Source organism: Dasypus novemcinctus, chromosome 19 (genome assembly GCF_030445035.2).
Source record: "Dasypus novemcinctus isolate mDasNov1 chromosome 19, mDasNov1.1.hap2, whole genome shotgun sequence".
In the NCBI taxonomy this organism is placed as follows: Eukaryota; Metazoa; Chordata; class Mammalia; order Cingulata; family Dasypodidae; genus Dasypus; species Dasypus novemcinctus.
This window is the reverse complement of record NC_080691.1, coordinates 48,892,092-48,905,709: the sequence shown is the minus strand read 5'-3', so window position 1 is coordinate 48,905,709 and position 13,618 is coordinate 48,892,092. Positions and strand designations below refer to the sequence as shown.

At 51.4% G+C, this 13,618-nt stretch overlaps 1 protein-coding gene across 3 annotated transcripts in view; it reads left to right on the top strand.

Annotated features, from left to right (window-relative positions):
- The window catches only part of PI4KA (phosphatidylinositol 4-kinase alpha), a 147,499-nt gene extending 134,729 nt beyond the window's left edge, over window positions 1-12,770 (top strand). For all 3 annotated transcript variants that reach the window (XM_058281759.1, XM_071209918.1, XM_071209919.1), the window contains 13 exons: window positions 3,099-3,219; window positions 5,387-5,516; window positions 6,620-6,690; window positions 8,226-8,298; window positions 8,391-8,461; window positions 8,917-9,026; window positions 9,311-9,415; window positions 9,521-9,646; window positions 10,024-10,144; window positions 10,554-10,713; window positions 11,343-11,432; window positions 11,897-11,980; window positions 12,360-12,770. In XM_058281759.1, coding sequence (XP_058137742.1) covers window positions 3,099-3,219; window positions 5,387-5,516; window positions 6,620-6,690; window positions 8,226-8,298; window positions 8,391-8,461; window positions 8,917-9,026; window positions 9,311-9,415; window positions 9,521-9,646; window positions 10,024-10,144; window positions 10,554-10,713; window positions 11,343-11,432; window positions 11,897-11,980; window positions 12,360-12,411 — 1,314 coding nt within the window. In that variant the 3' untranslated portion in view covers window positions 12,412-12,770. The remainder of the gene's footprint in view (window positions 1-3,098; window positions 3,220-5,386; window positions 5,517-6,619; window positions 6,691-8,225; window positions 8,299-8,390; window positions 8,462-8,916; window positions 9,027-9,310; window positions 9,416-9,520; window positions 9,647-10,023; window positions 10,145-10,553; window positions 10,714-11,342; window positions 11,433-11,896; window positions 11,981-12,359) is intronic.
- The last annotated feature ends 848 nt before the right edge of the window (window positions 12,771-13,618 follow it).

Sequence of the window (13,618 nt, the reverse complement as noted above, 5' to 3'; positions counted from 1 at the left end):
TGTCCCCTTCACTCTAGTTGTTTTGCTTGGCAGTGGCAGCAGCACCAGGAAGGAACCCTCAGGAGCAGTGACACACTGTTGCACACCCTCCCTGAGGCCCCTGCCCCCATGGACGCCTAGACTGGTGGTGGTTTCTTTCACTGCCTTGTTAGAAAGGCTTTTATTTGGCTGTTTTTATAAAATTCTAATTTTCAAAATAATGAGATAATTCCTTAGCATTATTTGAAGGTAAACAATACCATTTTCTTTATTAAGTATTATTAGGTACTTACAGACTACAACATACTTGATACATATAAGCACACTTCAGTTATTATTCTTTTCAGTGCTCAAATTGCCCCATCTTCCAAACCCAGTGTCTCTGAGAGCTTCCTTGCTTTGCAGAGTAACAATATATCCTAGGCTCTTTTTGTTCTTTTCCTCCCTCAAACTAGGATCTTCCAGTTTTCCAAGGAGCCCTTGTTCACTGCAGAGGGACGTGGTAGTTAGAAGCCTTCATCTGGTAGCTAAGAACGCCCACTGCTGCCACATTGCTCTTTGTTTCTAAGACTTCCCAATAGAGAAAGCTGGGAGGGCAGGGGATTTTTTTTTTTTTAGGAAAAAAAAAACATCATGAGGTTATACTAACATTTCTAATTTAAATGTAGGATTACAGGGCTTCTTACTTTATGTTTAAATCTGTTCTGTTAGCACTAAAAATATCAGTTCCAAACAAAATCAACATAATTTTTTATCCTACTGTCTGTATTTAAGAATTTCAAAATAGCATTACCAATATTTGTTGCTAGCAATGTGATAACTTAAAACTAGTTCACATTTCTTTGCTTTTCTTTTTTCCTTGATATATTCATCATCAGAGACATACAGATTCCTGAGTTTTAAAGTCACTTGAAATGATCCTTACTGTGGTTATACCACCAATTCAGGGCTTAGCTTCATTGGTTTCTTTTTTTTTAATTGAAAATATTTATTATACTCACATTATTTTCTATACTACTCCTGCCCACACAGCCTTGCATTGAAACAATGATACATTGAAATCTTTCTGTTTCTTATTAGATTCCCAAAGCTATATTCTCCAGAATGGTAGCATCATACCCTGCTTAGCATGTGCCATGCCATTAGGGGAGCCTGAGGTCACTTCCTTCATGGAAATATTCATGGAAATAAGACTAAACCATCTTACATGACAGTAAGCTACTTCAAAGCCTGTACTAGCATTGTTTTTATTTTATTTTTTAATATTCTTTTTTATTTTTTTTTTAAGATACTTAGATTACCTAAATGTTACATAAAAAATATGGGGGATTCCCATGTGCCCTATTCCCTACCCCTTGCACACTTTCCCACATTAACAACATCCTTCATTAGTGTGGTACATTTGTTACAATTGATTAACACATTTTGGAGCATTGCCACTAAGTGTGGATTATAGTTTACATTGTAGTTTACACTCTCCTGCACAATTTTGTAAGTTATGACAAGATATATAATGGCCTCTATCTCTTGCAGTGTCATTCTGGACAATTCCCGATTCCCAAAAATGCCCCCATGTTATACCTGTTTTTCCCTCTCCCTCCCCTCAGAACCTTCAGTGGCCAGTGCCTCCACATCAATAATATTGTTAGAATCACAATAAGCCTATCGTAGAATAACAGTAAGTCTACTCTAGTCCCTCATTCATTCCCCAATACTGAGGATGCTGGGATGGTGATGCCCACTTCACCTCTAATTGAGAAGGAACCATTGGTTTCCTTATTGCTTTACAATTTTAGACTTTTTTTTTCCAATTAAGCCTGAGGGAGGAATACAAACTTATATTTGTTTACTAACCAAACTGGCTGGGGAAGGAAGAGAACAGAGTAGGCATGGCAGGAATAGAAGTTGATCTTTTTCTCCAGATGTACTGTGGTCATTCTGACTTTAGAGCTATGTAAGTGTTTTTACATCATCCTAAAACAAAATTCTATTTAAAAGCACTACAAGTTGTGTATTCGTAGTTACTCTCTTTTTTTTTCTTTTTTTTTTTTTTAAGATTTATTTATTTATTTAATTCCCCCCCCCTCCCCTGGTTGTCTGTTCTTGGTGTCTATTTGCTGCGTCTTGTGTCTTTGTCCGCTTCTGTTGTCGTCAGCGGCACGGGAAGTGTGGGCGGCTGCTCTTTTCTTTTCACGCTGGGCGGCTCTCCTTATGGGTGCACTCCTTTGCGCATGGGGCTCCCCCACGCGGGGGACACCCTTGTGTGGCACAGCACTCCTTGCGCGCATCAGCGCTGCACATGGCCAGCTCCACACGGGTCAAGGAGGCCCGGGGTTTGAACCGCGGACCTCCCATATGGTAGACGGACGCCCTAACCACTGGGCCAAAGTCCGTTTTCCCGTAGTTACTCTTGAGATTCACTTGCTGGGTTAGAATGGGGAAACCAAATCGAGAGCAATGAGTTGTTTGCAGTTTTACCTGTTCGGTAAGGCAACCCATCATTCACCCAGGTTGAGAACATCCTGCCAAGGAAAACTCTTATCAGACACCTGCTGTGCGGAGGGAAAGGCCTCTCCTCCAGAATTCCAGAAATGGTCATGGGTCAGCCCACCAAGACCCTTTCACCTAGGACATGGCAACTAAAACTGGAGTTACTCATATGAATGGTGGGAAATAGACAGGAAGGAGGAGGAAAGGGCCTCAGGTTGGTGACCATAGGTGTGTCAACTCTAAAAGGAAATATTTGGCACTAAATGGAGCTTTCTGGAACCTCTTGATCACATTGGAACACTGTTCTAAACAACCAGCTTATAAATGAGTTTTTAGTATACGGCCTGCTCGTTTCTCATACTTGACAACAGCAGAAATCGATGAGTTATGGTTCTAAACTCCAGGCAGAAGGAACAGAGGGGAAGCCCAAAACTGACTCCTGGCCATGTCACAAGATCGCCCACAAGGTCACCCCAGACCCTGCCGATCTTGCCCACACTCAGAAACCACTCACTTCCCTTCTTCCCAGGCTTGCCAAGTCTTGGACGTTAGCTCCAGCACAGGTCTGGAAAGAGCCCCTTTGCAGAGAGGGGATGCCAAGCCTGGGTGACATTGGCCTTTCTCTGCAGATGGGCTATGTGCGTGAGTATATCCTGTGGGCAGCGTCCAAGTCCCAGCTCCTGGCACACCAGTTTATTTGGAACATGAAAACGAACATTTACCTGGATGAGGAGGGGCACCAGAAAGATCGTGAGTATTGCATTCCCTTGCCTGTTTTCCCCTATCTCTAACACTTTTCAGGGCTTCCCAACACCTTCACTGCCTGCAGGGCCCTCCCTGAGCTGCCCTGTACCTGGTAGAAGAAACTCCTCCTTCGTGAAGCCTTTCCTCACCCCTGCATACCTCCATTCAGCCCCCCTTATTCTGCAGTGCTCCCCCAAGTGCCCAAGGCCTTCCTACTCGGTACCAAGCTTCTTCTCCCAATCAGAGATAGTGTCCAGCTCACCATCAGTACCTGTGCTTGACCTGGCCCATGGCTACATAAGAGCGAGGTGGCCAGGCCAGGGAGCAGGTCTCAGATCATGCTGGCTCAGCCCTTGACAGGCCTAAAACTTATTGAGCCCCTCAGCAGGCTTTGGCTTATATGGGTTTTACCTCTCAATGTTGGCCAACATTAGAAACTAAAACTGAGAAATTTAAAATATATAAATCCATTGCATGTTAAGATAAATAACATATTTTTATGCTAGATAATTTTTTTCCAAAAAAAGAAAAGTGGCATTGTTTTCCCTTCTTAGAAATCTCTTTAACGTCCAGGTTAATAGAAGACCGCTGTAGACTCATTCTTAGTCTGCTTCTGCCTTTAATCTGTTGCAATACGTTATATTGGTGGAGCGAGTGAGGGAAATTCAGCTTTACACGGATATGTAGTTGGAAGAGGGAGGAGTGGTTTCTTTAAAATTTTTTATTGTGGTAACAAATGTACAACTTAACATTTCCCATTTTAACCACTTTCAAGTGAAGGAGGAGTATTTTAGTCATCTTTTCAGGTCATTGTGCCTGTTCTTCTTCAGACTCGACAAGCATTTCTTAAAGCTCAGTGACAGTGTGGGCTCTGAAACCACATCAGTGAACTCCTCACACTCTTCTGCTAAAACCCACTCCTGGGTGACCTTCGCTCAGGCGCTGGTCATTGGTAAAATATGGGTCAGGCAGTTAGGGAGATCTTCCAAATGTTGGCACGTTTCATCATACAGTATCAAAAATCACATTTATTAATAACCCCTCTGCCCTGTCTTATCAGAAAAGTTTTTATGTTTGTTTTTAATCAGTTATATTGGTACATATTAGTAAAGCATACAGTTCACCCAAAGTGTACAATCCATGATATTTGCTATAATCACATAGTTGTGCATTCATCACTTCAGTCATTATTAGAGCCTTTTCATTATTTCAATAATAATAACAACAAAAAACAGACAAAATTCTTCACCTCTCAATCTCTCTGTTTCCCCTGCTAGACATAGCTGCTATTTCTGGCTATTGTACAATTACTTATTTATTAAGCAGTTTTATTAAGATATATTCACATAACATATGATCTATCCAAAGTGTATAAAAAATGCTTTTAGTATAATCACAATGTTGTACATTTACCATCACAAAAAATTATAGAATTATTTCATTACTCCAAAAGAAAAACTCCATACCCCATAAGTGTTGCGGAACCATCAAGCTCACAGTAGCAAATAAAAATTTGCCAAAAAAATGTTAGTTGCTTTCCTTTAAGTGGGAGGTTCACTTTGTTCATTTTCAAGAAAAAGTCTGCAGAATACTTAAATCTGAACAATACTGTTTTGCTTCAGTAATTCTCCAAGTAAAAGTGATATTCCTTGGAAATTAGTTCAGCTCACAACTCAAACAAATGCACGAGGGTTTTTTTTCCCAGGACTACCCCTGTACTTCAGAATGTACCAGAAGGGCTTCATGCTCCTTCCCATTTCTCCACACAGAATGCTAAAGAGACAGGTACTCAAGGGTAATCATTTTTCTTTCTTCAAGGTCATTAATCAGAGCTGGGTTTTTGTGGAGTTTTTTTTAAAACCTTGAGCACAAAACCATGAGGAATCCAGTGGCTATTGGTACACACCAGCCCCCCTGGCTTGTGCTTCTGCACCAACAGTTGCCCCACAGACACACACTGCTGGTTGCATCACTGGGCAACCATGAACAGGAAATAACATCTTGGGGTGGCTCTGATCCTGAGGTCTCCTGCAAAGATCTTGGAGACCCCAGGTATCTACTGCCAGTCTAGGCATTGGAGAGACCTGGATGAAGTATCTGGCAGCAATGGGCTGGTTGTGATGGGTTCTGGGAAGCAGGGGCTCAGCCTCCCTGTGTCCTGTGTCCTTGTCAGCTGACATCGGGGACCTCCTGGAGCAGTTGGTGGAGGAGATCACAGGCTCCTTGTCCGGCCCAGCCAAGGACTTCTACCAGCGGGAATTCGACTTCTTCAACAAGATCACCAACGTGTCGGCCATCATCAAGTAAGTGACTGGGCTGAGAAGCAGACCTCTTGAGGTCCTATTGCCTGAGGAGTGTTAAAAACACTGCTGAGCAGCCTCAGGCCCAGACCAGGTGGAAGAGAGTCTCTAGGAGGGGCAGCCACTGACCCGTGAGAAGTGCTGCTCAGGACAGGCCAGGTCTCTGGAAAGTTCAGTACAGTGATGGCTGTGCCAGCTGCAGAAAACAGGCCTGTCTGCCTTTTATTCTTTACGTTGTCCCACAGCCTGAGGCCTCGCCTCCCTCCACAATCCAGAGGGTCCCGGTGGCATTAGGAAAAGCAGGCTTCCTCGGCAGATCTAGTCAGGGGCCTCCTGGCTTATCCCCTGGACCCCCCATGCATGACACCATCCGCAGTTACCTGTGCCTTGTCCGTTTGGATGGGCCAGGGCCTGTGGTCATCACACCGGCCAAGCGCCTCAGTCCATGGGAAGCATCAGGTCCTCTTCTTATCTTAGTCGCCACTGGGTCCATCTCATATCTCCCAAGGACCCCCTGGGCAGGGTATTAAGTAGAGTGGGTGCTATTGGCAGCACATGGCCCACCAAGGTGAAGGGGTGGGTGGGAGAAGCATTTACTGGACTGCCATATGATGATTGCATCACATCCTGCTATGGAGCCCTCCACCTGTAGAAGCAGGACATTGGAATGGCCTGCCCAAAGTCATACCATGATTAGATAGCCAGCATCTGAGCCAGAACTGTCTGCACCCACAGCCAGCCATGTCCCCACTGGCCCTGGCAGCAGCTACTCCCAGGAAGGGGGTGACACATGCATAGCCAGCATGATGGGGCACAGACACAGCTGGGGCAGCTCACCTTAGCCCCTGGAGAGCTGGTGGACTCCACAAGGAAGACGGGGCAGGGGGTCTGAACAGGGCCGGGATCACTAGTGTGCCCTGGCAAGTGACTTGTTAGGAAGAGGTGTCGGGCACCACCAGGGCTCAGGCGCACGAGGGACTGGCCAGGCCGCTGGTCTCCACTGCCTGCCACATACACCAACCCTTCCCACACCTGGGCCCTTCAGACAGGACAGGGCCCTGGGCCGGCCCACACAGGACACACAGCAAATGTGCCTTGTTTCTCAGGCCCTACCCCAAAGGCGACGAGAGGAAGAAGGCTTGTCTGTCTGCTCTGTCCGAAGTGAAAGTTCAGCCTGGTAAGCAGGGTGGTGCAGGAGGGGTTGGCATACTTTGTCCCTTGCAGGGAGGCGGGGCATGGGGTGGCAGTGGACACTTGTGGCTCAGCTGGCCTCTCGTGTGCCTGGGCCCTGCTGGTGCCCGATGTCTGGTACCAGCTCCCCAGCCACAGGACCCTGTCTCCTCTCCAGAATTGACCCCCACCAAGCTGGGTGCTGCTCCCCACAGCTTTATCTTCCCTACTGCGTACTGTGTTTCTGAAGGCCAAGACTCTGCCCTTGACAACTGTCCTTTTGGCAGAGGGTACCTTATCCTTAGTGTTAAAAGAGCAGCGGAGGGTGATGGGTGGAGCCGGGAAGATATCACCCATGTGCTGAGGCCATCAGCAGTGCCCAGGCGGTAACAAAGCCCACGTGGTCGGGTCTGCTGCTTTTTCAAGAGAAGATGGAAAAGCAGGGTTTGCTGTGCAGAGTTCACCGTGCAGCTCTGTTTTTAACCATTGGCACCAACTCGTTTTTTCCAAAGCCCTGGCCATCCAGTGCAGACACTCACACACAGGCTGGCCCAGCTTGGATTGCCAGTGTGTCCCCTGGGTTTTAAATACTCCCTGGGACTTGTCCTGCCTTCATGGCCCCGCCTCAGCACCTACAGGAGCTCAGCTTCCCAAATGAGCCTGACATTCACATAGGGCCTCTGATTTCCGTCACCAAAACTGTTGGGGGAGGGAGGCTGGAAGAGTCCAAGGTGGTGGTTCTCCACGGCATGTGCTGGGCCGCACACGCACACATGCACACCCCAGGCAGGCCCTGCTGCCAGGGGCCCCCTGGGTTCTAGGTCAGAAGGGTGACAGGCTGCATCTGTGGGTAGGGAAAGCCCCAGCAGGGACAAGCACAGGCTGCCCAAGAAGCTGGGGGAGACTGGTGAGTCTGCCTGTGCCTTGACCCCCCACCTTCCTTTGGAGGAACACCACCCAGCACCCACAGTGGGCCCTCTGCTCCCCAGGGTCCCTCCTGTTTCAGGGCCTCCCCTGGAAGCCCCGCCCTTGGTGGTGAGAGTCCAGACCCACGGCTTCCTGACAAGCCAGAGTCCCCCCAGAGAGCTTGCCTGGAACCAGTGATAGGATTTCTCTGAAGATGAATTGCCACCTGCACATCTGTTCTTTCACTTGACACATTTATTGAGCACTTAACGAGAAATGAGCACTAGTCCGTGGGATACGCACAAGAGCCAAGGGGGTTTCAGGGCCAATGGAGGTGAGGCGGCGGCTCCTCAGGTGGCTGCTGGTGCTGGAGACAGAGAGGGGACCCCATGTCCTCTCACCCGCGCACTGTCATGGTCAAGGACGTGTATTTGGTCTGAAGGCTGTGGGGTTCCATGTGTGCCCTCTTTGGGAGGTTGTTGGCTGACTTTTAAGATATGGAAAGTTCACAGACTCCTGGAGTCAGGGCAGCCCCCAGCCTGGCCCTTCTGCAAGGGAAGAGCTGCTGCCACTGGTGGGACTGCGAGTAAAGGGGAGCTCATGACCCCTGTGACCTCTTGCTCTGCCCCACACTAGGCTGTTACTTGCCCAGTAACCCTGAAGCCATCGTCCTAGACATTGACTACAAATCCGGGACTCCAATGCAGAGGTGAGGCCTCATCCCCACTTCCTCCACATCTGCCATGAGGAGATGGCACCACATCACGCCCGCCACATCCTTTTTATTTGTCTTTTCTTTAGTGCTGCGAAAGCACCGTACCTGGCCAAGTTTAAAGTCAAACGATGTGGAGTTAGTGAACTTGAAAAAGAAGGTTAGTGAGAAACTCCCCTACCATGCCAGCTTCCTGTGACATGGCCAGCTTATTACCCCTCCCCATAAGAGATGGTGTCCATCCATCCACCTGCATGGGCCTGCTCTTACCGGCTATGACCCTCAGCTGGCCACTCGTTGGGGCAGCACTGAGCTTGCAGACACTCAGTTGTGCCTGCCTGGGAGTCTGCCCCCAGAGCAGCCAGCCAGCAAGGCCAGGAGGTGCCACCCTGTGGCTGATAGCTGTGGCTTTGGGGGTACAGAGCCAGCATGGACATCTCCCCTTCTCTGGCCCCGAGGCACACTTGGCTCCCCACCTTGAATGACAGTGGGGCTGTTCTGCCTTCCTTTTAAGCCAAAATGTTAGAAAAACTCCTGGAGTTCCTCGGCTAACCCTGCGGGGACTCTCTCTGCACCAAGGCTTCCTGGGTTCTCACAGGCACCTCCACCCCCCAGGTCTGCGGTGCTGCTCAGACTCCACCGACCAGGGCAGCATGCAGGAGGCTGATGGCCAGAAGATCTCTTGGCAGGCAGCAATCTTCAAAGTGGGCGACGACTGCCGGCAGGTAACGGCCAGGCCTCAGGCTGCTGGGCCCGGCCCTCTCTCCAGGGCTCCAGGCACAGAAAGAATCTCTGCTTCCCCCATTTGGCTTGGGTGACCCAGGGTAAATAAGACTTTTCTGGAAAACCCAGAGGCCCAGCTCCCTGTGCCACCCCTCCCACGGTACACACTCAGCCCTGAGAGCAGGGGCTGCCCCTGGCTCACACACCCACTGGGCTGCAGCCTCCTTCAGGTATATCAGGCAGGACCAGGAGGTAAGGCTGCAGCCTCTCCCTCTTCCTGTCCCAGGACATGCTGGCCCTGCAGATCATCGACCTCTTCAAAAACATCTTCCAGCTGGTGGGCCTGGACCTCTTCGTGTTTCCTTACAGGGTGGTGGCCACCGCCCCTGGGGTAAGTGCCCTTTCCTCCCTGGGCAGGAGCCCCAAGGGGGCCTTGCCTTGATGGTCCTGGGCTGGGGCAGTGCCCAACAGCCTCAGGCTCACCCCCTTTCCTCAGTGTGGGGTGATTGAGTGCATTCCCGACTGTACCTCTCGAGACCAGCTGGGCCGCCAGACAGACTTCGGCATGTACGACTACTTCACACGCCAGTACGGAGACGAGTCCACCCTGGCCTTCCAACAGGTGCCACCCAGGGCTGAGCTGGCGGTGCAGCAGGGAGCCTCAGGCCACCCATGCTCATTCGTCCTGCCTCACCCTGCCCTGCATGACTGAGCCCTCGGTACACATGGGAAAAGCACCCCACACCCTCCTGGGGTTGAGTCAAAGGAGCCTAGAGCACGCCAGACTCTCCACAATTCCCACATTCCTGGGTGTGGGAGATAAAGACCGCAGCCCCTGCACGCCAGACACAGCCACCCACAGCCTGGCTGCCCCGAGCTCTGCCTCCAACACTGGGCACCCAGGGACCCAGGGTCCCAGGGCTCATCACAGGGAGAGGCTGTAAGCCCCAGGAGGCTGAGCCCTGAGGGCTGTGGTGAGCACCCCGATTCCTGCTACAGGCCCGCTACAACTTTATCCGGAGCATGGCCGCCTACAGCCTCCTGCTATTCCTGCTGCAGATCAAAGACCGGCACAATGGCAACATCATGCTGGACCAGAAGGGCCACATCATCCACATCGGTCAGTCGGGACTCAGGGACCTTCCCCTCGGCAGGTGGGGCAGGCAGCCCCAAAGTCAAGGCCGGAAAGGGTCAGGGTCTAAGCAGTTAACCTCCAGGACTTCCTGCTTCAGAGGAGACTGGGGCAGGGGCTGTGGAGGCACAGAGGAACCCAGCTTGCAGGGGAGGGGCAGGGATCCCAGGGTGGCTGGAGGTCATCCAGCCTCAGCGCCCAGCTCGTCTCTGCCCCTGCCGGCTCCTGCCCCTGCTTCATCTCTGTCCTTCCTCCACCTCCTCTCCATCAACCCCATGAAAATGTGGCCCCTGGACCTGCCATTCCTCAGAGCAGACAATCCCGCGTGTGCCCTCCTACCCCCACATCTCTGCCTGAGATTTGGTCCCCTCATAAATGGATTTGTGGGGTCTTGCAGACTTCGGCTTCATGTTTGAAAGCTCGCCAGGCGGCAACCTCGGCTGGGAACCGGACATCAAGCTAACGGACGAGATGGTGATGATCATGGGAGGCAAGATGGAGGCCACGCCCTTCAAGTGGTTCATGGAGATGTGTGTCCGTGGCTACCTGGCTGTTAGGTGGGCCCCACAGGCACCTGGGACTCTGGTTAAAACACAGGCCCCCCAGCCCAGGACCAGCATCAGGAGGCCTGTCATAGGTGCCGGGAGGTCCCAGGGGCAGCATTCTTTGGTCCCTTATGGATGAAGGGATCAAGGGTCAGAGAGCACAAGATGCAGGGGCCGGCCTGGGCCACCACTGTGCCAGCACAGTCCAGGCCTGCTCTGCAGTTTCTCAGCCTCCCCCTGCCACTGTCCTGATTTCACTGTCACCTGGCCAAGTCAAAGGACAATGTGGTGACACCCAGCCTCCCACCCAGAGTCTGCCCAGAGCTGTGCACAGCTTCTTCTGCCAGGGAAGCTTTGTACTGCATGTCTCTGTCTTCCACCTGGCACAAAAGCCACCGCTGAGGCCCCACCTGGTCCCCAGTCTTCACCTCTGGTCTTGGTCCTTTGGGGCTCACAGGCTGGCTGGGGTGCAGGGAAAGCTGGAAGACAGCAGGTGTGGTGTGTAGAGAACTGCCAAGGCATGGTACAGAGTGGCATGAAGGTGCTGCATGGTGGCTGGAGGGCAGCGTCAGGCTCTAGCCCCGAGGGCAGGGCCACCGCCACCTGCTCAGGCCAGCCTCTGTCATCCCCTGTCTCCTCAGGCCCTACATGGACGCAGTCGTCTCTCTGGTCACCCTCATGTTGGACACGGGCCTGCCCTGTTTCCGAGGCCAGACAATCAAGCTCTTGAAGTAGGTCCTTGCCTAACACGGGCCATTAGCCAGCAGGGCTCCTGGCAGGATGCTGTCACCAGTACCTGGTTGCTGCCAGCCACACCGAGGACACATGGAGGAGCACCCTGCCCTCACCTCCCTCAAGGGGAACAAGCCTGCCTCTGGGGCCCTGTGCCCCACAACTCCCCTGTGCTTAGTTGTCCTCAGCAGCTGGTGGGGAAGGGGCCCAGGCCCTCACCCCCGCCTCCCATTTTCCAGGGACTGAGAGCATGCGCTTCCAGGGTATGCCCCTTAGCAGAAAATGCCCATGAAGTCCAAACCCCAACCCCCAAGTCAGAAATGGGAATGATGAAACCAGGTTAGGCCCCTTAGGCTTGGGAGGGCCAGCCTTGAGTAAACCCACTGGGCCGAGGAGGGGGCCACACTGAGCCTTGGTGACCCTGCTGCTAGCCCCAGGGCAGACTTGTCTCCTCCTTGCCCAGGCACAGGTTCAGCCCCAACATGACTGAGCGAGAGGCGGCCAACTTCATCATGAAGGTCATTCAGAGCTGCTTCCTCAGCAACAGGCAAGAACAGCCCTCCACCACTGCCTCCCCACTCGTGGCTCAGGGACTGAACATGTGGGACAGGGCGATGGGCAGGGAGGCCTGGGGGAAGGGGCACGTCCAGTGGATCCACTGAGGAATCAGTGTAGCTGTGAGAAAGGCAAGGGGGGATGGGGGAGAGGGGCAGTGGGCTGTGAGACCTGGGTGCAGGAGGCCGGGGGCCTGGTCACCTGCATCGGAAACTTGGGGGAAGTAGGGTACACTCCCTCAAGGCATCTGAGTGTGAGGCAGCCCCCACAGCCCGACTCCTTGCCACTCCTAGAGAAGCAGAGGGGGCGTGGAGGGCCAGGGGTCCCCAGACGGCACGAGTGCCTTACTGCCTCCCGCCACTCTCTTCCAGGAGCCGGACCTACGACATGATCCAGTACTACCAGAACGACATCCCCTACTGAGCCTGCCGAGCCCTGAGACTGGGGCCCAAGAGCTTCTCTGTCCAGACGCTATGCCAGGCACGGCCCCGGGGGTCAGAGTAAAGTGGGCCCAGTGGCTGCAGCAGCTGTTAATAGGCAGCAGGAACAGACCTGCCGAGCTTGGCCTGTGACCCTTCCATAGGAGTGACCCACGTGTGGGAACTGAGCGACAATCATTGAGGACGCCATCTGTGCTTCCCGTTGGCACTGGACACATTCCCTGTCCCCCTCATTCCATTGGTACATGAAGTATTTTTTCCTCTGTGTGTGTTTAAAAAGAAAACATTATATTCAACTTAAGATTTTGTCAACTTGGACAAAATAAAAAATCCAAAAAGTAAGAGTATGAGCTGGGAGGGGACAGGCTCATTCCCTCTCCAGAGGCCCCTGTAGTAGTCCAGGATGAGAGCACAACCCCCGAGCAGAGGAGCCCAGGCACCCCCTGCAAGCTACCAGACTGTCCCCCTTTCACCGATAAGGAAGGTTGTGCAATTCGTTGGTGAGGGGGGAGGGGACGCTCTGGATATGGCTCAATAGACTGAGCGTCACCAAAGTGTACAGAATTTAGAGCAGAGATAAAGTTTACTCACCACACTGCTAATGTATCCAAAATAACACTTTATTTTCTTAACTCCCCCTTCCTGCTCTGAGGGTGTCTGGGTTCCCTGTGTCTCTTCCCAGCACAGACGGGGCTCAGTTGCCTTCCCCGGAGTCACCACCAAAGCCACTCATCTTTTCCCTGCCAGGTGATCTTTCTCTGGTCATCTCCCTCATATTCAAGGGCTTTGCTCTGGGACTGAAATCTTTGTACACTAGTTATTACTTCTCTCCCCTATGGCCCTCCAAATAGTTGAAGGAAATAGGAAGTAAAGTGCCAAAATATGGGGGGCAGGGGGGCTACATAGAACATCTAGAAATTTTAATACAAGATTGGTTAAGCAGCAGATAAGACAAAGGCAAGAAAACCAATCTGAAAGGCAGAGCAAGTATAACTGATACACCTGACAAAGATGGTTCAGCTGAAAAGCAGAAAATTAGAAACTAACCTTATTTATAAATATCAAAGCAAAAATAGTAAATAAAAAATAGTAATACAAGCAGGGAGCTGTCTACCATATGGAGGGTCCAGGGTTTGATCCCTCAGGCCTCCTGATCCATATAGTAAGCTGGCCCATGCACAGTGCTGCCA